At 46.4% G+C, this 22,778-nt stretch overlaps 2 protein-coding genes across 2 annotated transcripts; both read right to left on the bottom strand.

The window, feature by feature from the left end:
- Positions 1-1,239: 1,239 nt before the first annotated feature.
- KRT6A (keratin 6A) lies at positions 1,240-6,065 on the bottom strand (the record flags this gene model as incomplete). Its single annotated transcript, XM_080659044.1, has 9 exons — positions 1,240-1,475; positions 1,588-1,622; positions 1,843-2,063; positions 2,871-2,996; positions 3,480-3,644; positions 3,769-3,864; positions 4,022-4,082; positions 4,416-4,630; positions 5,526-6,065. The coding sequence occupies 9 exons, from the start codon at positions 6,063-6,065 to the stop codon at positions 1,240-1,242; spliced, it is 1,695 nt and encodes a 564-aa protein (XP_080515170.1).
- A 9,241-nt stretch (positions 6,066-15,306) lies between these two features.
- KRT5 (keratin 5) lies at positions 15,307-22,541 on the bottom strand. Its single transcript, XM_080659037.1, has 10 exons — positions 22,468-22,541; positions 20,877-21,467; positions 20,084-20,298; positions 19,272-19,332; positions 19,066-19,161; positions 18,322-18,486; positions 17,820-17,945; positions 17,333-17,553; positions 16,487-16,521; positions 15,307-16,013 (listed from the first exon to the last, which is right to left on the bottom strand). The coding sequence occupies exons 2-10, from the start codon at positions 21,453-21,455 to the stop codon at positions 15,649-15,651; spliced, it is 1,863 nt and encodes a 620-aa protein (XP_080515163.1). The 5' UTR covers positions 21,456-21,467; positions 22,468-22,541; the 3' UTR covers positions 15,307-15,648.
- Between the last annotated feature and the right edge of the window lie 237 nt (positions 22,542-22,778).

Raw genomic sequence — 22,778 nt, 5'->3', positions numbered from 1 at the left:
TTTGAATGTTGAACCAGCCTTGCATATCTGAAATAAACCTCACTTGGTTGTGGTGTATACTTCTTTTTATGCATTGAGAGAATGTGGGACCCTCTTTGGAGCAACAAGGACATTGACTTCCTTGAGTCTCTGTGACAGGTTTACAGTATAAGCAGGTGGGAATTACCAATCTTGTTTTGCCTTTATACTTCAAGAAATCAGCATCTGAGTTGCGAGTCTGAATCATGGGAACCTTAATTAGATCAGCTCAAGTGTTTACACTTTTTTCTGTTGTGAAGATTATTGTGATTCACATCTATGGTGTACAACTTCCTGAATTTGAACTACTTTCTTAGGATACATCTCCAGACATGTAATACCAGTCAGGAGTGGGCAACCTACTTTACTCAGGCTTAATTTTTCTTGATTACTAGTATATCTTATCAGATACATTGATTGGTCATGAAGGCAATTGTAAGTATAAATTAAATATCTTATTCTATTGTCAATGTTCTTTTGCTCTAATTGGACAGTAATATGTTTCTCTGGGTATATGAACAAATACTGGGGCAGAAAGAGGTGGAGGCTTAGACACCAAGTCAGAGAAGTGAAGCTGCTAGTATCTGAAATGTGCAGTAAAAATAGACTTAACAATGATGATCCTTAAAACTCCACCTGCCAAACATTACATGGAAACTAATTTGGGAGGAATTTTGAACATGAGGTAGCCAAAATGCTGTTTATTGAAGTTGTCTAAAGAAGGGGAGTGAACCACATGGGGATTGGGAGTCTCCTCATTCATGAAAAGGAATTTGTCAGATGAAACAGCTCAAAATCCATTGGTGACAAATCAAGGCAGCATAACACATGAATTATAATACACATCTGCTTTATTTAGCAATACAAGTGAGCAATACCAGAGGAAACATAGCAGGGATACAGACTGTACATTATAGAACTAGTGACTTGTGCTTTCATGACCACTGTGTGGAATATGAAAAATTTCTGGGCCAGTAGAAAGCAAGAAGTTGCTCTGTTCTAGAGTCCGACCAAACCAGTGACCTTCTGATGGTGAGCAAATGAAGTTCAGATGGAACAGGTATGAGAAGAGAGGAGAAATGAGGGAACTTAGCAACTTCAGTTCTAACTCAAGGACTAAGAGAATTAAGTAGCAGGAGAAAAGAAGCAAACTGAAGAGAGGGCCATGCTGCTGGAGAAGAGGCCTAAGACAATGTGGGACCAAGAGCCAATGGGAGGACTTCAGTGCTTGTAGCCCTTCCTGCTGGAGGATGAGGTGGTGCTGTATTTGATGGTGGAACTGCTGCCCCCAGCAGAGCTGAGGCCACCCCCAAAGCCTCTGCCACTGCCAGAACTGAAGCCACCTCCAAGGCCGTGACCACTGCCATAGGAGTAGCCGCTGCCTCCGCCCAGGCCGAAGCCACTGCCGACACCACCGGCATTGCCATAACCACTGGAGACGGTGGACTGCACCACAGCTGTGGAGGGGAGGGGGACAAGGACACACAGACACGGTGAGCTCATTCTGCCAGCCAGAGTCAAGTCAGAAGAACTCAAGGGTAAGGGAGGGAGGCAAGCAAAGATACTTACAGATGTTGACTGGTCCAACACCTTCCCCACTCAGCCTAGGAAGGAGGAAACACAGAGACCATGAGACCCCAGAGAACCACCACTAGATGACTGTGGGAAGCCTCCATGTGAGGACTGTCCACGGGGAAACTGCCTTTTCCATGGTTCTCTGAGAGTAGCAATTATGGCCATCTCTAGGGTGCTTTAAGTTTGTGCTCACTGGCTGCACATCATGGAGAAGCACCCAGATGATAGAGGAGGTTGTGAGTTGCCCACCTGCACTCCTCGCCTTCCAGCAGCTTCCTGTAGGTGGCAATCTCCACGTCCAGGGCCAGCTTGACATTCATCAGCTCCTGGTACTCCTTCAGGAGCCGGGCCATGTCCTGCTTGGCTTTCTGTAGGGCGTCTTCCAGCTCAACCAGCTTATTCTTGGCGTCCTTGAGGGCCAGCTCCCCACGCTGCTCAGCATCAGCAATGGCAGCCTGCAGGTTGGCACACTAGGGGGGAGAAAAGCAGAATGAACGTGCAATCTAGTCCTCCAGAGGAGAATAGCTGTGGTTCCTATTTCCCAGTGAGGAAGAGAGCCAGAGCCCAGATGGCATGGAAATGCAGCTCAGACCCTTTCTATCCAGTCTTTGTCCATTCTGCAAACCTTATCTAACTTATGAGTCATCTGAAAAAACCTGTGCTCTTTTGTATTAACCACCCTGCATGAGGATGTGGGGGCTGACTGGTGGAAGGTACTACAGCAGATATAGATCAGGGGACAAAGGAAGAAATGTACCCACTAGCTTGTTTTGAATCTTGACAGCTTTTGATAATCTCATGTAGCAGCCACACTAACTTGTACAAAATCACAAACATTCTCATAGAGGTGATGAGTTTCTTATGCCTCACAATTTCAGATAACACTGGTCTTTGTCTGGTGTCTTTGCTTGACTATCATTTTTTTGACCTTGAATCTTGAGCAGATTTGCACCAATCTTTCTCACTTCCTGGCCTGCCTTTTCTTTCCCAGTTTCCTCCAGTCCCAAATCAACTGTTCTCATGTCATCTCTGTTCAATGCTTCCAGACTATATTTTACAGCTCTGACAGGGGAAACTGGTTTTGTTCACCTGTTTATATCATGCTCTTGTATTGGGATCCATCTCAACTATCTGTGGGAACTCACTCAGGGTAGACACTGCATGGTGTCCTCTCCCTATTGTCCCCCAAATTCCCAGGAATCACAAATGACGGTTGATGACCATGTGGTGGTCTAGCAAGGAAAGGATGCTTTTATTTTCCTTAGTCCCCACCATACCTGTTTCTTGACGTGGTCAATCTCAGATCTCAGCCTCTGGATCATGCGGTTGATCTCAGCAATCTCCTGCTTGGTGTTGCGCAGGTCATCCCCGTGTCTGCCAGCTGTGACCTGAAGCTCCTCATACTGTAGCAAAGAGGGAGAGAAGCTGATGTATATGGGCTTTCACATGTTAACAGTGACTGTCACACTGTGTCAGGATTTTATTAAATTAAGCCTAATGGCTTCTCCAGAAGAGATTTTGGAAAATGTTGATGTTATTAGGTCATTGGATACTCTATACTAATCTCAGTCCAACCTTGTCATGAAACCACTGCCTTTCTAGTTCTCTTCAGAACCAGCAATGTCCTGCACTGGTTTTCTGAGAGCCAGCATCAGTGTGAAGCTAAAGCAACGATCACTAGGTTCTTATCTACATTAGCTTTCCTCTTGTTTGGGTTTCTTTGACTTACCAGAATTGCACATAAATAATGTAAGCATATCCTCTATCAGTGCAAGGTACACATTCAGCTTCCTAGAAGTGAATTTTCCCTGTGAAGGCTGGTAGCCTTGATGGTGTTTAGGGAGTGAGCACAGGAATTCCTCAGCAGCTTCCCACTCACTGCTCACCTTGGTCTGGTACCAGGACTCAGCCTCAGTCCGACTCCTCTGAGCAATCTCCTCATACTGGGCCTTGACTTCAGCAATGATGCTGTCCAGGTCCAGGTCACGGTTGTTGTCCATGGAAAGGACCACTGAAGTGTCTGAGATGTGGGTCTGCATCTGAGCCAGTTCCTGCAGAACATAAGATGGTGAGATCATTTTCTCCTGTAAAGTTTACAGGCTTCCCATTTCCAAGACCTTCCACCCTTTTGCAGAGCCCCATTAGAGTAACTCAAATGAAGGTGAAGATGCTTACGGCGTCATAGAAGGCTCTGGTGAAGTTTATCTCATCCATGAGAGCATCTACCTTGGCTTGTAGTTCAACCTTATTCATGTAGGCAGCATCCACATCCTGGGGAATAAGCCAACACCATGGAGTCAGCTGAGCCCTCCTTCCCCATCTGCCCATCTTTTAGCCTCCCCACCTCTTGTCTTCTCAAATGTGGGAAGGAATCCAGATTTTCCTCCTTCTGCAAAGAAACAGGAACCCCTGGTTGTAATCAGCTCACCTTCTTCAGAGTCACAAATTCATTCTCTGCGGCGGTGCGCTTGTTGATTTCATCTTCATATCTAGAATGAGAAAGACCTACATCAGGGGTGACAATGATACAGAAAAGGCAGCCTGGGGTCAGAACTTTCTATAATGGATATGTCAAAGTTCAGCTTTCTTGACAGTAATCCTCAAAGATGATTTTTGTGGTCCCTAAATTGTTTCCTTTTTTACTCTCCCTATCCACCCATATAGCCCTTTTTTTCTTTCAGGTTTGTTTTTAAGCAACATGTATGATTTTCATTTTCATGGACATGTTTTGCGATAGATCATGACCACATCTGGACTTGGACACCCAAAGGTCTTGAAGTGTGTGCTTTAGGAAACTGAACCCCTATCTCTCCTTAACTCACTTGCTCTTGAAGTCCTCCACCATGTCCTGCATGCCCCTGAGCTCTGAGTCCAGGCGGCCTCTCTCCCCAACGATACTGTCCAGCTGTCTCCTGAGGTTGTTGATGTACTGCTCGAACAAAGGCTCCAGGTTCTGCCTCACGGTCTTGGTGCCCTGCTCCTGCAGCAGGGTCCACTTGGTGTCCAGGACCTTGTTCTGCTGCTCTAGGAAGCGCACCTGGAGGAACACAAGTTGGTTATTTGTCTGATGAATGATGGAAAAAAGAGATTTGTGCTTGGGTCCCCAAGTTTACCTGTGTGTTGCACTGCTACAGAGTTCCTACAGGTGTATGTGACAGTCCTGCTTTTCTTCCCCCCATCAATCTCACCACTGAAAATTTCCCATGGGCTCTGAGGTGCTGTCACGCCCGAATTTATGGAGACTTATCAGTGACTTCCAACATTACTTCTCTTTCTCTTGACAAGTACAATCACTCACCTAGTTTAAAATGATATATTATACAATGCTTTTTAAAAAGATAATACCTCAGTTAAAGGAATGTCAAGTTTAGGATCTGATTACTAAATTTTAATCTTATTATGATTATATTACAATCTAAGTTTCATTTAGTACACAAGTCTTTTCTAAAACAAGCTTCCTCAATGGTCACTACTTAGTCCTACAAATTTAGTATTTCAATGGATATGTAGGTGTTTCTGAGTCTTTTTTTCTAAATCATGCAGAAATATATTTATTTTCATTTTCCTGTCACACTTTTTCCTCTTGCCCAGAGCCCTAGAGCAGTTTTCCACTGGAATTTTATTTTTAATGTCTTAGATTCTTCAGAAGGTAAAGCTAACTCTTTCCATTTTCTCATTGTTTTCCCTTTGTTCCATGGGTATCAAAAGTTGAGAATTCTTCTTGGACAGGAATGAGAGACATTTAAGAAATTCAGCAGTTCTAAATAGTTTCCTTTTGCCTGTGGTCAACATGGAACTAATCTGGCATCCCAGGAGGGAGCCAATCTGAGTCCCTTTTTCCCTCTACCCTGTTCTCCCCCTGGGAGGACATGTGTTGGTCCTCTACTTTGGGGACTCTGAGTCCCCACTGGAGGACAGGTCCTCTGGCTTACCTTGTCAATGAAGGAGGCGAACTTGTTGTTGAGGGTCTTGATCTGCTCCCGCTCCTCAGTCCTCACCCGCTGGATGGTGGGGTCGATTTGCAGGTTCAGAGGAGTGAGGAGATTCTGGTTGATTGTGACCTCTTGGATGCCTCCAGGGGGGCACACAGGGAAGCCAGCGCCCCCATAGCCACCAGCAAAGCCAGCTCCACCACCGAGCCCAAAGCCACCACCAGATCCACTGCCATAACCAAATCCACTCCCGGCTCCACCTCCAAAGCCAAAGCCACCTCCAACTCTGCCACCATATCCTCCACTGATGCCACAGCTGCCACCTCCGATGGAAATCCTCTTGGAGCCCCCCAGGCCATAGAGGCTCCTGCTGCCAAAGCCAGCTCCTCCACACACTCCACCGAGGCCTCCACTGCCCCTGGAGCGGGACACAGAGACACAGCTGAAGCCAGAGCGGCTGACCCCAGGGACTCTGGCTGAGCTGGCACTGAAGCCACGGTGGCTGCTGCTTTGGGTCCTGATGATGGATTTGCTCGACATGGTTCCTGAAGGTGAGAAGGCTGAAGGAGGAGCGAGAGGCTGGAGGGTAGAGCTGAGAGCAGCAGGTGTGTGATGCGTTTGCAGGCAGCAGTTTATATATAGTGGAAATGGGCTGGGCTCAGTCCTGGAAGGTGAGCTTGCAGATTGGGGAGGGTTGGGCTTTAACAAATAGTGAGGTCACCCCCAGCACCTAGAAAGGTATGAAATATGAAGATTTTATATTTGGCTTCCTTTATTCATGGAGAAATTCTCCTGCCCTCCAGCCTTGTCTTGATCCCCACACAATAAGGCTGGATATGAATTCACTGAAGTCATGAGTTAGTCATGATCTCAAACAAAGGAGACAAGGCACTGATTTGTGTAATTGTCTCTTCCTTCTGCTTACTCAGCCACTCCTCTGTGTGTCCCCTTCCCACACAGGTTTTCTGCTCTACCAGCACCACCCTTCTCACCAGGGTGGGACTGTCTCTGAGGGCTCACAGGTATTTGCTCAATGCCCTGAGCAAGAAGTGGCCTGCAGTGTTTTTTTCCATCTCGTTTGAACCTGCCCTTCTTTTGGGAGCTGCTGTGTGTTGTTCCTGGTGGCCGTGTCAGGGGATGGGGGATACTTCGGGGTTAAAACTTTCCTTTTCAAGTCAAGAAGGACAAAAGGGTTGAGCTTTTACATTACAATTGCTCTCTGTCTTATTCCATAAGCTTCCCAATTGCTACTTTCCTGAGAGGATAAGAACCTTCACCCAAGGCCACTGTGCCCAGAGACAGAGACATTTCTGCACGGAGTCTCTCTCCATGCCTGTACTTCCTTCCCAAAGTGTGCTTTTCCATTGAACTGATGATCATGTCAACTTGTTTTTCCAACTGGAATTCATGGGACACCATTTCTCTGCTGTTTGGAAATGTTCACTTAGAGCTTAACTTAAAGAATCTAAAATGAGTAGGACAAAAATCATTAAGAAATTCACTAAAAATTTTGATTCCCACAGATTTTGATATTTTTTAGGGCTCAAGGATCAGTCATCTTAATGGGTGTGGAGAGAAAGTTGAGGGGAATATAGAAGCAGTGAATCATAAAAATGTGCTCTTACATGTATGATGCTGTCACAAGTAAATTTCAAGTGTATATTTCTAATCTCAGCTCTTAAAATCTTAAATCTCTACACATCTTAGAGGAGAGAAGGCTGTCAAATGAGTGTTGTGTTTAGAGGAGGATGATGTTCATTTTTTTTCAGTCCAGACATTAAAAACTGAGTTCAATGAGCATTGAGAGCAATTGTAGGCATGTTGTTCTATGAAAACATATGGTTAAGTGGGAAACCAGGGAAAGAAAGACAAACTCCCACACTGGGGTGACCTGAGGACAGGACCTGGTACTATTTTATAAGCAGTCTCATCTTTCCAATGTTTTCAGGGACACAGCATCCAGGAGGACAGGGCATTTCCTACCCAAAGGAGGTGCTAACTCAGCGTCTGGCTGGAAAGAGATACCTTCTCAAGAAATGGAGGAAGCTCCCCTCCCTCCACCCTGGTTGCACAATGGTTGACCAAGAAATGTGCTGTCACCAAGTTCTGGGAAAGAAGCGTTCCTTCCCATGGCACTGAGCTCTGATACATGCTACTTTTCTTGGGCCTGAGGCTTTAGGTTTGGCCCAGATGATATCAGGTGGGGTAGGAAGTGTTGGCAAGTCAGGTGGGAGCAGCATGCATTTGCCCAGTGTTTTATGTCCAAGTCAATGCCCATGCTACTTTCATACTATGATGGCAGAGTTGGGTAGTTGTGTGTGTGTGATATGAGGGGGTGGGGTGAAAGAAAATGAAAGCAGCATTAGTAAGCATCTAGAAGTCACACATAGGCAGATGCCTAGGCAACACCTTGCCCAAGTTGCTGGAAAGTAGCAGTAGTAGGAAGTCAGAGGGAGGATCAGAGTCATTGGTGGGAACCCAGCAGGCTGCTTCTTCCCTCCTCTGGAATCAGGCTCCTCTGCTGGGTCCTCATCTATCCTCTGGGCTGTGCACACAGGGACAGGCTGCCATCAACCAGCACAGGTGACCAGATCAGTTTCACCTTTAGTACTGATTTTATCTATTTCCAGGATAGGGTGGACTCATCTCTGAAGGAAGTATATGATTTAATTGCAGCAGGAGCCTCACATTCAACCATTTAGCATATCAGAGGATGGTTTAACTTCAACATATTACCCAATCCCAAGTTTGACATGCACACCAGACAGCACCAGCAATATAAAGTATCATTCAATTTCCCGATACAAGTATTTCACCTATTGGTAGATTTATAAGACATTCTCTAATATACATATTATGTAGTATATTATATATAACAAAATACTTTTTTTTCCCCAAAATTCCCATTACCACCTGCCAGAGAATGATGTCTTGGGATCCAATTCCAGTGACCCTGAGCATGAGTAAGGTCAGTTGAGAGAGCTCATGGGAGATGGCGAGGGCTCCTGAGACAGTAAAGGAAGAGCTGGAGAGAAGCGACCCTGTGGCAGATCCATTTCTGATTCCACTCTTTTCTAGTCACATCATCGTTAAGGTCAACTTTGTATTTGATTCATTTGCCCTTGATTTTCTATATCTTTCTTTGGGTCTGGGGAGATGCTCTGTGTTTCCTAATTCACCTTTAGACATGCCTCCCCCCCACCCGCCCCTCTCCCCGTAAGCTAAGCAGTACTTCTTTCCTCCTCTGGAGTCCAGCCCTCTGCTTTGGCATCCAGGAGTGAGTTGTGTTCATAGGTGGTGGGGGCATACTGGATGGCTAGAGAATTGACTTTTTAGATAAAATCTCCCCACTGATCCTGAATCATGTTCCATAGTAGAGCACAGAGGAGTTATATCTTCCCAGAGTAACAAGGTGTGGAAAGCCAGACCTTCCTAACAAGATTAGAGCAAAGAGTGATAGTTCAGACAACTATGTGAGAGAAACTGAAGCAAGCAGTGTGAGTAAGTCCAATGACAGCTGGCCTCCTCCCCAGCAGCTTGCTGAGCCCAGTCTCTACTCTCTCCCAGGAGAGCCTCCTTGCAGTCCGGTGCTGTCTCTTATTGCCAGGAAATGAGGAAGGCCTGTGGTCTAATATGTACTGCATTTGCCCCAGCATAGCTGAAAGCAGGAGGGAACCCCTGATGCCTGAGCTCATGGAAAACCTGCCTCAGGAGGATTTGCCTTGTCTTTCTGCCTCCCTGGGTGGAGCTGACAGATGAGAATGAGGGATATAGGCTTTTGTCATCACCTATCAAAAGCTTAAGACTAAGTGCCTACTCCTGCAGGATGATGCTGTTCAGAGGAAATCCAACAGACCCAGTCCTGTCCCTAGGGAGCACCTGTTGAAATAGAAACTTGCAGCCACATGTTTATAAAGAACATAGACAGTAGCACCAACGCTGGAGTAGAAAAGACAGCCTTCTGTGATATATAGAGTGGTTCAGAAAGTATAGAAACTTTCAAAATTCCATTACTTAGTAACTCAGTTGTTTATGAACATGCATTATGCACCAAACTGCAGCATTTCCCTGTATTTCTCACATGGTTCACCCACTTTTTGCATAGAACACAGTGACGGGGGTCACATCTCTGGACATGATACCTCAGTGGGCTTTGTCCACAGCTGCTGGAAGTTTCTGACAACTCCATTTTCAAGCAGGATGGGGCTCTACTTTAGGTCAATTGTGGGGTCCAGAGACCATTGAAAGAACATCTTCTACAGTGCTTGATGAATGATCTGTTCAAAGCATTGACTTGCCTCTGGAACTGCGGTCCCAAATCCCCAGATGTCATCCCATGTGGCTTCTAGTGGGGACAAGTCAAGAACCTCATATTTGGCCCAGCCAGCATGGCTCAGTGGTTGACCAAGAGGTCATAGTTTGGTTCATGGTCAGGGCACATGCCCAGGTGTGGGCTCGACCCCCAATAGGGAGCCTGCAGGAGGCAGTTCCTATATCTCTCTTCCTTTCCCTTCATCTCTCTGAAATCAATAAAAACATTAAAAAAAAGAACCTCATATTTGCCCCACCTGGTCCTCATGGACTGGAGGAGATGTGGGAAGCATTGTGGCTGCCATTTCAACCAACCACAACAATATGCAACACAGGGTCTGGGATGAACTGAGGTACAATTATTAGCCTACAAGATTAAAGTGTGTCATGTGCCTTGAGTATTTATACAATTATGGAAAAAACTATGAATTCAACTAATTTTGATACATATTCCTAGAAAACCTAGTTCCTGTGTAATACTTTTTTGAAAGTGTTCATTTCCTTTTGACTTACCATGTACATACTGATACTGGGTAGGTGGTACACTTGAATGCTTAAGTAACTGGTAAGTGCATAATTGGACTGGGGACTGAAGGACATATTCAGACAAAGGGGGCCACCCTTGGCTTTCCTAACCAATGAGGGGGAACTAGTTGGAGGAGGAAGAGCAATGTGTAACTATGAGAGAGGCATTTAGATGCTCAGAGGCAAGTGCTGTTGGCAGTGCAGAGAAGTGCTTTAGAGCAGATGCAAGGGTGAAAAGAGAATGAGCTGAAAAGCAGGGCTAGTGTAGATCATGCCTGGGATGAGCAGGGCAAAAAGGCATGGGTGAGGGAACGAGGAGTCAGAGTCTCCTTCTGTCTGTATTTGAGGTCTTTGACAAGAACAGGGGTTGAAGAGAGCCACACCAGAGCTCCAGAGGGGCCAATAAAAAATCTGAGAAGAATAACAGGTGGAATGGTATCCTTTTCTCTCCACTGCATCCCTCATGTTCTCTGCTTCCCTTCTTACTCCTGCCTCCATTCTGACCTTCTGGTTTCTACTTCCTCACCACCGAAGGTCTGCCTCACTGTACTATGTCATTTTAAAAAGTATAGTTGGGTTAAACATATTCCAACAATTCTCTAGTGAGATACGCAAGTACCTGACTTAAATAATGTAAATGATTGAATGGGGTGCAGCCTTATGGAACGATGCCTCAATACATTTGCCTTCTGGTGAAACTCTCTTTATTTCAGGAAGGGGATATATCTGGTTAATTGTGAATGTACTGCACGATTCCCTCAAATTCAGGATGATTTGGAGTAAGTTATCTCAACATCATCTTATTCTTAGAGCATGAATATCCTAGAGAGCAAACGTGCCTCAGACAGTTTCCTCTGAGATACCTTCACATCGAGTGGCTACTTCCATCTGTTAATCCTTTATAATCTCACTTTTAGCCTAGGGTTGGGATTAGTAACAGGTCATTGATAACCTGGCACGAGTCTGTGAAATTAAAGTTGCAAAGGAGGCCTCAGGGGGATCTAATAGAGTTAAATTCCTTCTGATTTCCCTCTGGCCCTCCCTCGGCTGCTTCTGGGAAATAGTCTGGACTTTTTGAAGAGACACAGAAGAATACCCAATATGGCTAGGGAAGTTTGTACTCTGTGGTACAAGCTAGATTCCATTCCCAATTCACTTCTTTCTTCTCCATTTCTACTATAGAAACTTGAAAAGTGAAATATTCTTTCTTTTAGAAAAATTTGGTTTCTAGATCTATAATGTACACACAGTGAAATGCACAGATCTACAGATCTTAAGTGCAGAGTTTAATCTATTTTGACAAATTTATGCACTTCTATAACTCACACAATATCAGGATATAGAACACTTCCATTTCTCTAGGGAATTCCTTTGTGTCCTTTCCCTTTAATCGCATTGCCCCAAGCAATCATTGTTTTGATTTTTTTCCCTCTTGGATTAATTTACTTTAGAACTTTATGTAAGTGGAATCATATAGCATATACTTTAATTTTGTGTGTGTGTGTGTGTGTGTGTGTGTGTGTGTGTGTGTGCGGCCTCGTCCAGAGCCCGAACCCTGAACCTGAACCCTGAACCACGCGGGACATGAAAGGGGTTCACTACAAGCTTGCTGCTGGGGTCTGACTGATCAGGACTGAGCGAGATGGGCCGGACACACCCTGGGGCCCACCTGCAGTCCCTCCCTGTCTGGCCAACCTCCCGCATCCCTCCCTGGCCCCAATCATGCACCAGTGGGGTCCCTTGGCCTGGCCTGCGCCCTCTGGCAATTCGGGTCCCCTCAGGGAATGTCAGAGAGCCAGTTTTGGCCTGATCCCACAGGCCAGGCCAAGGGACCCCACTGGTGCAGGAATTCATGCACTGGGCCTCTAGTGCTGCTATAAACATCGTGTGTAGGTTTTTGTGTATATACTAGAGGCCCGATGCATGAAATTCATGCACTTGGGGGGTCCCTCAGTCCCTCAGACCAGCCTGCGTCCTCTGGCAGTCCAGGACCCCTCAGGGGATATCCACCTGCAGGCTTAGGCCCGCTCCTTGGGGGATTGGGCCTAAGCTGGCAGTCAGACATCCTTCTGGCAGCCCAGGAGCCCTTGGGGGATGTCTGAATAATGGCTAGCACTGCTGCCATTGCTGCTGCACTGGCCAGCCATGAGCCGGCTTCTGGCTAAGTGGTGCTCCCCCTGTGTAAGCACACTGACCATGAGTGGGCAGCTTCTGCATTAAGCATCTGCCCCCTGGTGGTCAGTGCACATCATAGTAACCGGTTGTTCCCCGTCATTCCACAGTTAGGGTCAATTTGCATATTAGCCATGCCCACCAGCCAATCAGGAGTGAGTATGCAAATTAACCCAACCAAGATGGCTGCGGCCATGGAGCAAGCAGGAGGCTTGGGTTTCCCCAGCAATGGAGGAAGCCAAGCTTTCCACCCGCTCTGGCTGGCCCAGGCCTCCACTCAAGGCTACAAAGTTTCAATTATAGAAGATAAATAAATCCCAACAAAAATGGCTGTGGCCCCTGAGCAAACAGGAGGCTTGGGTTTCCCCAGCGATGGAGGAAGCCAAGCTTTCTGCCCACTCTGGCCGGCCCAGGCCTCCGCCCAAGGCTACAAAGTTTCAATTATAGAAGATAAATAAATCCCAGATACCAGGGCCTCCGCTTGGGTCACCGGAGGGCATGGCCAGCCTGCACACCACCACAGGCCCCTTGCCCAGGCTGCCCCACACCCCAAGGGAACCCCCACCCTGATCCGGGACACCCGGATAAGTTTTCAGCTCATTTGGGTAAATATTAAGAAGCATAATTGTTGGATTGTATGGTCAGAGTATGTTTAGTTTTGTAAGAAACTGCCAAACTGTCTTCAGCATGGCTGTACCATTTTGCATTCCCACCAGCAATGAATGAGAGCTCTTGCTTGACATCCTTGTCAGCATTTACTGTTGTCAGTGTGGGGTCTTCAGCTTTCTAATAGGTATGTAGTCCTCTCTTGCTGTTTTAACCTGCATGTCCCTGATGACTTATGATGTGGACTATCTTTTCATGTGCTTACTTGTCATCTGTGTATCTTCTTTGGACAAGTGTCTGTAGTGTTCAGCCTATTTTCTAATTGGGTTGTTAAGTTTTCTTATTGTTGAGTTTTAAATATTCTTTATATTTCATGTAACAGCCTTTATATTGCATCTGTCATTTGCAAATATTTTCTCCCAGTCTGTAGCCTGACTTCTTATTCTTTTGACATTGTCTTTTGCAGGGAAGATTCTAAATACTGTTCCACTGGCGCATTTTTCAGTCATTTCCTCAATACCACACTTTCTTAATTACTATATCTTTATAAAAAGTCTTAGTATGTGGAACTAAAAGAACTTTGTTCTTCTTTTTCAAGATTGTTTTGACTGTTTTAGATCTTTTTATTTCCATATAAATTTTAGAATAGGCATATCAATTTTTATAAAATACTGGCCGAAATTTGATTGAAATTGCTTTGAGTCCATAGTTCAATTGGGGGAAACTGACATGTTTACAAATTAAGTTTTCCAATTCACACAGGTGGCATACACCTCTGTTTGTGTGTGTGTGTTTTTAAGTTTTCTTTAGTCATTTCCAATAAGCTTTTGTGGTTTTCTATATATGTCTTTGGCTACATTTATTTCTAGGTATATGATTAAAAAATATTTTTATTGATTTTAAAGAGGAGGGGGGAGAGAGAGAGAGAGAGAGAGAGAGGGAGAGAGAAAGAGAGAGAAACATCAATGTGAGAAAGAAACATTGATCAGTTGTCTTCTGAACGTGCCCTAATGGGGAATTGAACCAGTGACCTTTCAGTGCACAGGACGATGCTTAACCAACTGAGCCACTCATGTGGGACAGATATTAGATATTTTTGATGCTACTGGAAATGGTACCTTAAATTTTGTTTCCTAATTGTTTCTTGCTAATATGCAGAAACACAATAGTTTTTGTATTGGTTTCCTAGAGACCTTGATGAATTCACTTACTAATTCTAATAGTTTGGAGAACTTTTTATTTTCTATGTACATAATTAGGTAATTAGTGAATAACTATAATTTGCTTTATTTCTTTCTAATTCTTAAGATGTTTATTTCTTTGTCTTGTCTTATTTCACTGGCTATAATATCCAGTATAATGCTGAATAATTGTGATGATTATAGTTATCTTTGCTTCCTTTCTGATGTCAGTGAGAAACTTGATCATTCACTATTAAGGATAATGCATGTTGTCTGGTTTGGGAAAGAGATGACAATTTGATTTCTTTTATTCTGTTAAAGTTGTGCATTGCATTATTTTTTGAAAATGTCAAATTAGCCTTACTGTACTAATGTTAGACATTTGAGGGCTTCTAAGCTCCACTCCTCCCTCTCCCTCTTCTACCAACATCTGAGAAAACGAATAAGAAAGCCTGAGTAATCCCTTCTTTGTGACTGGTGGGAACTTCAAACCTGGCCCCAACCCAACCACCACAAAAATTCCACTCTAGTCTCCTTTCCTGCTCTTTCACGGCATATTTGGACCAGCTTGCTCTTTTCAGAAAGCTTTACTAGTATTATGAGAATAATATACATTCAAGTAACAGCATAAATTGGCATAAGTAAAATTTATATAAGGAATATGTTTTCTTCAGAACCCAAAAAGGCCTAAAAGATGTTGGGCCTGCTCTAATATTATGGGTGCTGAAAAGATTAATAGCTGTTTCTTAACAACTCTACAGTCTGTCCAAATTGCAATACAATAGACATTCCCATTCATCCCCTCCAGAGAGTCCTTCATTCCTGAAGCATTAGCAACCTCCACTCATGCCTTCTGGAGCCTCTGGACCACTCAGGATGGCCAAACCCCATTTTCCCTGTGAATCAAATCATCGAAGGAACCAATCACACCTGGACAGAGTGACCCTCAGGATTGTAGACTGAAAATATAATTCTGCACGGCAATTTATATTATAAAAGCATTTTATTGAACACACTCTGAAGGCAGTCAGAACCAGAACAAAGTTTTGGATTGAGGTGAGGTCTCTGTTTTGATGATTTAGATACTGGAAAACTTTGGATTTTTTTCTCATCAAGGACCACGAAAGGCTGATTTGAAGAATATAGGAGGAGATTAGAGACTACGGATTGGGCCATTTCGGGAACCAAAGACTGTGTTTCTGCCATAGGCTTGTTCTGAACTACACATCAGCAAAAGAGAAATCTTGGCTTGGTAACCACCTAGAAGAGGCAGTCGCCAGGGGCCGGTTGCTGCCCTGGGGTGGCAGTGACTTGCAGTAAGCAGGCTCTTAACTCTTGAAGCTCTTCCGGGAGGAGGAGGTGGTGGAGACAAATTTAACGCTGGAGCTGCTGCCTCCTCCACCGCTGCTGCTGCCAAGGCCCACCCCCAGGTTTCGGCCACTGCTCGAACTGAAGCCAGAGCTCCCCACACTGAGCCCACCTCCTCCAAAACCACTGCCAAGACCTCCACCGAGGCCACTACCAAGACCTCCACCGAAGCCGCCGCCATGACCTCCACCGAGGCCGCCGCCAAGACCTCCACCGAGGCCGCCGCCAAGACCTCCACCGAGGCCGCCGCCCAGGCCACTGCCACCTCCATAGCCACCACCATAGCCACCTCCGTAGCCAGAGGAGACATTGCTGGTGACGACAGCTGTGGAGAAAGGAAGGAGAACTTGGTGAGACCAGTCTGCCAGATTGATCCTTCAAGTCCAAATTATTTGATCCTGCTAGTATAAGCACTGTACCTGGCCCCTTTACAGCATAGCAAATGAGGCCCAGGAGAACGAAGTCATTTACTTAAGGTCCCTAACAGGAAGTTGGTGAACATAGTAGACAAGGGATGGTGCTAAGTTCAGGGGGAGGGGGTAGGAGGGGTGGAGAAGGGGGGACCATGGCAGGGGGGCAGGGTACAAGATGTGTAAGATACAGTCCTACCCTTTAAGAGATAAGACATAAGCCACATTGCTTCAAGTCTCAAAGTGTATCCTGTCCCCTCCACTAAGTGTATGAAATAACCAATTATTGGGATGGGGAATATCTGGAGTCTAGAAATAGCAAGATTCTGAGTTGGCACCAAACACTGCATATTATTATCACTGTTAATATTTGTTTAAAGTTACTTACAGATGTTGACTGGTCCAACTCCTTCTCCACTCAGTCTGAAAGGAAACAATTGAAATAAGAGTTAAAAACTCCTCCAAAGACAATACCCATAGTTATGTTTAAAGCTTGATCTATAAGCTGCCAACCATATGCGCAAAAAAAAAAACCAACAAAAAACAAAAAACACCCGCCAAAAACATACTCACACAAAAAAAACCACCCCACACCCTGCTTAAATTTAGAGAAAAATATAGCTCTCTGAAGGGACTTCCCAAAGAAAAGGACCTGGCCTAGAACCAGGTTATCAAAGGGAAAATTATAATTCACATTCTCCTCCACCCATTATATGAAAAGTATCACTAAGAGACTGTAGGAACTATGAAAATGTATGAAGCAGTTTTTGCCTTGCAGGAGCTTACATTCTGTGAGAGGACTTGGCATGGACAGAAATACTTCTACGAGAAAGTAGGCAGAGGGCAGTGTCAGAAGATTGAAGGAAACAGAGTAGCTTGAGAATCCAAAGGCAGGTGAATTTAATTTAGCTGGAGGGATAATGAAAGGCTTCCTGAAGGAAGAGGTACTTGAAAAATGGGGAAGACATTGACTGAGTTGCTTAATTGTTTGAAGGAGGGGCAGCATCTGAAAATACTGGTGGTGGGAATCGGGTTAGAAAAGTGAATTGGGACCCTTTTGTGTAGGTCAGCTATATGCCCAGGTGTCAGATTGAATCCAGATTAATGATGGATAATTATCATGCACAAGATAGTGCTCACTATGTGTGTGTTTTACATGTTATCCTGGAGAAGAAGCTCCACTTATCAAATGTGAGGTCATCCCGGGCTTGTAATGTCAGCCCTACTTGCCCACCTGCATTCCTCGCCCTCCAGCAGCTTCCTGTAGGTGGCAATCTCCACGTCCAGGGCCAGCTTGGTGTTCATGAGCTCCTGGTAGTCACGTAGCAGCCGGGCCATGTCCTGCTTGGCTTTCTGCAGGGCGTCCTCCAGTTCAGCCAGCTTGTTCCTGGCGTCCTTGAGGGCCATCTCCCCACGCTGCTCAGCTTCAGCGATGGCATTCTGCAGGTTGGCGCACTACACAGGGAAAGGAAGAAAAGTGGACACTTTAGTAGTGAGCTGGGCCTATGGTGTCTCTTTCTGAGTTTCCAGAGAGAAGTCAGTACATTTATCCTGGTCATTGTAGATGGGAGAACATTGAAACGCTGGTTCTTATTCCAGCTCTGTGTGTGTGTGTGTGTGTGTGTGTGTGTGTGTGTGTGTGTGTGTGTTTAAAACAAAGAAAATGGGTCTCCTTTTCAGAGCTCAGGCCTCCTCATTGCCTTCTTTTGACCTCTCCTTACCTGCTTCTTGACGTTATCGATCTCCGCTCTCAGCCTCTGGATCATGCGGTTCATCTCAGAGATCTCATGCTTGGTGCTGCGGAGATCATCGCCATGCCGACCAGCTGTCTGCTGCAGCTCCTCGTACTGGTGCCACCAGAAAAGAAGAAAAGTTCCATTTATATGAGGATGGAAACACTTTCCCAATGTTTACGGGCAGGAGCTACCAAGAGGTGGCAAGTGGTGGCGTTATCTGAGGCCTGTGGCTAGTTTTGACTTTATCGAGTTGGACCTGGTCTTAGATAATTTCCTCTTTAGTGCTTTTGCTCTCCTGCAGACACTGGTGTGAGATGATTCTCCTTAAATTTCTTGAATTTTTGTGGCAAAGGCACACATGACTGTTCTTATAACTCAACCCAAGAGTTTTCAGCAGGTCTCAGGAGACCTTAGTATGTTGCTGTGGCCTGGAATCCCAGACATGAGTCCATCCCCTCACTCAGGATACATTTACCACAGCACTCACCTTGGTCTGGTACCAGGACTCGGCTTCTGTCCGGCTTCGGTTAGCAATGTCCTCATATTGGGCCTTGACCTCGGCAATGATGCTGTCCAGGTCCAGGGAGCGGTTGTTGTCCATAGACAGCACCACAGATGTGTCTGAGATGTGCGTGTGCATCTGGGACAGCTCCTGCAAGGAGACTTGAAGTCAGTCATCTGAATCTGTGTTATTTTATGTCAGGTCCATTCAAATATTCCACTTATTGTGGTACGTTAAACTTGAGAAAAAATAATAACCACCTACATCAAACATTTAGTTATGTTAATAATCCAAACCATCATTAAATCTATTTTGAAAAACTTTAACCACTCTGAACCTCCAAGAAATTCCTACTGTGTAACCTCTCAGATGTGAGTTATGACCCATCTTCTTGGGTCAGAACTTATTTTAAAAGAATCTAGTTGACTGGTCTGCCACACTGGGACAAACTAGAGAGGGGAGGTTTGGGAAAGGCATACTGTGCCTATAACTCACTCTAGACCTCACTCGGCAAAATGATGGCTGAAGAATTTGCTTTACATTTGGCTTTGTTTTTTTTTTAAGGATTGGCTTTATAAGTAATAGTGTGAATAGTGCTAAAGGGATAGGAAGGACAAGGGTGTGCCCACAGCTTCAGAGCCACTGAAAGTCACTTAATCTGGATACCCTAATCCCTGGTGATGATCCAGTGACCATCTTTCTGGGGCCCGAGTAGTGGGCATTTCTTACCGCCTCAAAGAACATCTTCAAGAAGTTGATCTCATCCATCAGTGCATCGACCTTGGCTTCCAGCTCCACCTTGCTCATGTAGGCGGCGTCCACATCCTAGAAATACAGGGATGGTTGGCACTACACCCGATTTCCACCCTGACTTAAATTAATGCCACCCTAAGAGAGCATAGCCACAGGCAACAGGTTCTCTTCTACCCACGCACCTTTTTCAGCATCACAAACTCATTCTCAGCAGTTGTGCGCTTGTTGATTTCATCTTCATACCTGGGGGTAAAGGAAATGGAAGGCTTATTAGAAGATGAGGGGCAGGTGAAGCCTAGGGTCTTTATTGCAGAAAGTCAACTGTGAGCCTGCTTTCCCACTGGAAAGGGGCCTCTCTCCTCACATCATGAAAGCAGGGAGGGAGGGGGCACTGGTAGTGTGACCCCTGGGAAAGGTCCTTACTCATTAGGATCCCATTTCCTTTTTAACTGCCCACCAGAGAGTTATTCTATTATTGCTGTAATTCAGTTGCTTGAAGAATATGCTTATAGAAACCTGTGCTGTTTCTTCCCAACTCCACATCTAGTCAATTTCCCTAATGCTTTTTTCAGCTTTCACAGTCTTAAAACAACAACAAAAAAAAAAACCTAGCAGCACGGGGACTAAAAATATTACTGGAGCCATCAAGGTGAGTTATGTTATCAGTTCTTACATTGGAGGCAATCCATCACATAACCCATGGTGTATAGTCTGAGTGTATTGGGGAGGAAAGCCCCAAAGAGCAGGAATTACACTGCTTGCTATTTCCCCAGGGGCATCAAGCTTGTTGCTCTGGCCAGTGGCTAAGCGCCTTGCATAGGGACTGAGCTTGGGGCTAGAACTTTCTAGACATGGACCTGGATTTTATTTCAGTACTTCAGGTGTCCCTGGAAGGCATATGTGCCTAGCCCATGGGGAAGGCATAAGCGGTAATCTGGTTATCAAGTACATCTGGTACCAAGAAGACATTAGTCTCCACTCCACCCCATCTCACTTGTTCTTGAAGTCCTCCACCAGGTCCTGCATGTTCCTCAGCTCTGAGTCCAGGCGGCCCCTCTCCCCCAGGACACCATCCAGCTGTCTCCTGAGGTTGTTGATGTACTGCTCGAACAAAGGCTCCAGGTTCTGCCTCACTGTCTTGGTGCCCTGCTCCTGCAGCAGGGTCCACTTGGTGTCCAAGACCTTGTTCTGCTGCTCCAGGAAGCGCACCTGGAAGGCACAGAGTCTGAAGATGGAGAAACCTGGATTTCATGTCTCAGTGATCATCACCAGGTTCTCTCCCTTCTCATGCTCTCCTCCTAAACCTTTCCCATGTGCAGTCCCTGGTGCTGGGCTCTGGGAGGGGAGGCACAGAGTGAAGTACCTAACCTCACTCTCCTGGGAGAGACAGGGCACTTATCCAGGGCACAGATAGCACTGGGCATGGCTGGGCAAAGTGGGGTCCAGTGTAGTGGTGGCTGTGAAGGCACTCAGGCTACTGCTCGATGAACTCATCCACCTTTCTATGCAGGCAGCCCCATTTCATGAAGCACAGAATTCCTTTCTTTGCCCAACAGTAATCAAGGAGCCCATATGGGATAATTAAACAGGAAGAACTAAGACCCTGTCTTCCAAGCTGCCAGTCTAGTTAGGAAAGTAAGCCACAGCTTCGGGACAGAAACAAGTAGAAACACATTAACTGCCAACTAGGAGGGTATTTGCACAAAGTCAGAAGTTGTTCCTCTTCCTACGTTCTTTGGTATTTGCCACACACTCATAGTGATTTTTCACAAAGGATCAGGTCCTACCTTGTCGATGAAGGAGGCAAACTTGTTGTTGAGGGTCTTGATCTGCTCCCGCTCCTCAGTCCTCACCCGCTGGATGGTGGGGTCAATTTGTAGGTTAAGGGGAGTCAGGAGACTCTGGTTGATAGTGACCTCTTGGATGCCTCCAGGGGGACAGACGGGGAAGCCAGCACCCCCATAGCCACCTCCAAGGCCAGCGCCTCCCATGAACCCATAGCCACCGCCTCCACCGAGCCCAAAGCCACCACCAGATCCACCGCCTAAACCAAATCCGCTCCCGGCTCCACTTCCAAAGCCATAGCCACCTCCAACACCAGCACCAAATCGGTTTCTAAAGCCACCGCCACTACTGCTCATGGAGATCCTCTTGGAGCCCCCCAGGTTGTAGAGGCTTCGGCTGCCATAGCCTCCTGCTCCACCAGCACCTCGAATGCTGACCCTGCCAAAGCCACCGCCACCACCACCCCCGGATCGGGACATAGAGGTGAAACTGGTGCGAGAGACAGACGGGGTGATGGCAGAGGCGGCGCTGAAGCTGCGGCTGCCCCCACTCCGGAAGGACACACTTGACTGGCGAGACATGATGGCTTGTTCCTGGAGGAGCAAGACGATAGGGCACTAGAGGCTGGGATGTGCTGGAGAGAATAGAGCTCAGCGGGATGCAGAAGGTGGCTCTGTTACCTGGACCTGCACTCCCCCTTTTATACCAGAACAGGGCTGGGCGGGGCAGTTGTCGAGCTGTGAAATGATTAAGTGGGCTGGGCACGCCTGGGGGGCAGCTGTGAGCTCACCGTCACACCTGCACATGGTGCGGGGTGCAAACGCTGTCTTCCTGGCAGGCTCCGCTCAGTTAGGAATAACCCTGCCTTGCAGCACTGATGCCTTGGCAGCAAGTTGCACTTCCCCTTGGAGGCCGAGGGCTGGGAGCAGCTCAAGACAGATGCCAGGAAGCAAGGGGGCACTTGGCCAATATCCCAAGGGATCCTTACAGGACCAGGGGCGTTGTCAACCATCCCAGCACAGTATGCAAGGTCCGTGAGTGGCGGACAAAGCGAGTCCCCATTGCAGTAATCTGCCCTTTTCACTCTCCCAGACAGGAGGTTGCTGCAAGGATTTTCAGCATTTGGCAGGCACCTATGGCCTGATATCTCAGCAGAGGAAAATAGATCTATTCTTTGTTGCAGAACGTTCTTTTTTTTGGGGGGGGGCAGTCATCCCTGAGCCCAGGGGAAGATTCTCCTGCAAGGTTCGGGCCAGAAAGGCTCTCTGAGCCCCAAGCTCAGTCCCTGGTTTGTACCACTCTATTCTCTGCAGGGGCAGCCCTCCCTCCACAGCTCCTCCTAATTCATCATTTTCTGTGGCGTTTGACCTTGTCCCTGGCACTTGGGCCTGGGCAGGACCCTGCAGGGGTCCTGCAATCTCTCACAGAAGTCCTGAGACTCAGCCTGGCAGTCACGTCCCTCTTCAGGGGGAGCTGCTCTGCCTGCTCCCAGCCCCCCAGGTGTGTTTCAGCAAGCCCTGGGTTATGCCACTAGCAAGGAGTGAGTCATCGAGTATCTGTTGATACAGGCTGAGGGCCGCCACAAACACATACCTGCAGGAGCTTCTAATCTCATCAGGAACATGTTGAGAATCCGCCGGCCTGTTATAACGGAGAACCGCCCGCTCGAACAGCGGGAACTGCTGCGCTTTCTCTGGGCTCCGGCCCAAAGTCTCCTTCAGGGCCAGGGCAATGGAAAACCGAATTCTGAGTCTTCGGATTGTCCTGCCAGTGAGACTGGACAGAGCAGGTTAGGGGTACAGGGAGCTGGAATAACCACCTGCCCCAGTTGTTTGAGGGAGGCCCCTTATGAGATCCTCTGCAAAGCTTGTTTGGGTGGGCTGTGGCACCAGGTGGAGGAGAGA

The sequence above is a fragment of the Plecotus auritus genome (assembly GCF_963455305.1).
Source record: "Plecotus auritus genome assembly, chromosome: 3".
In the NCBI taxonomy this organism is placed as follows: Eukaryota; Metazoa; Chordata; class Mammalia; order Chiroptera; family Vespertilionidae; genus Plecotus; species Plecotus auritus.
Note: the sequence above shows the minus strand (reverse complement) of the source record. Positions and strands in the feature narration are given on the sequence as shown.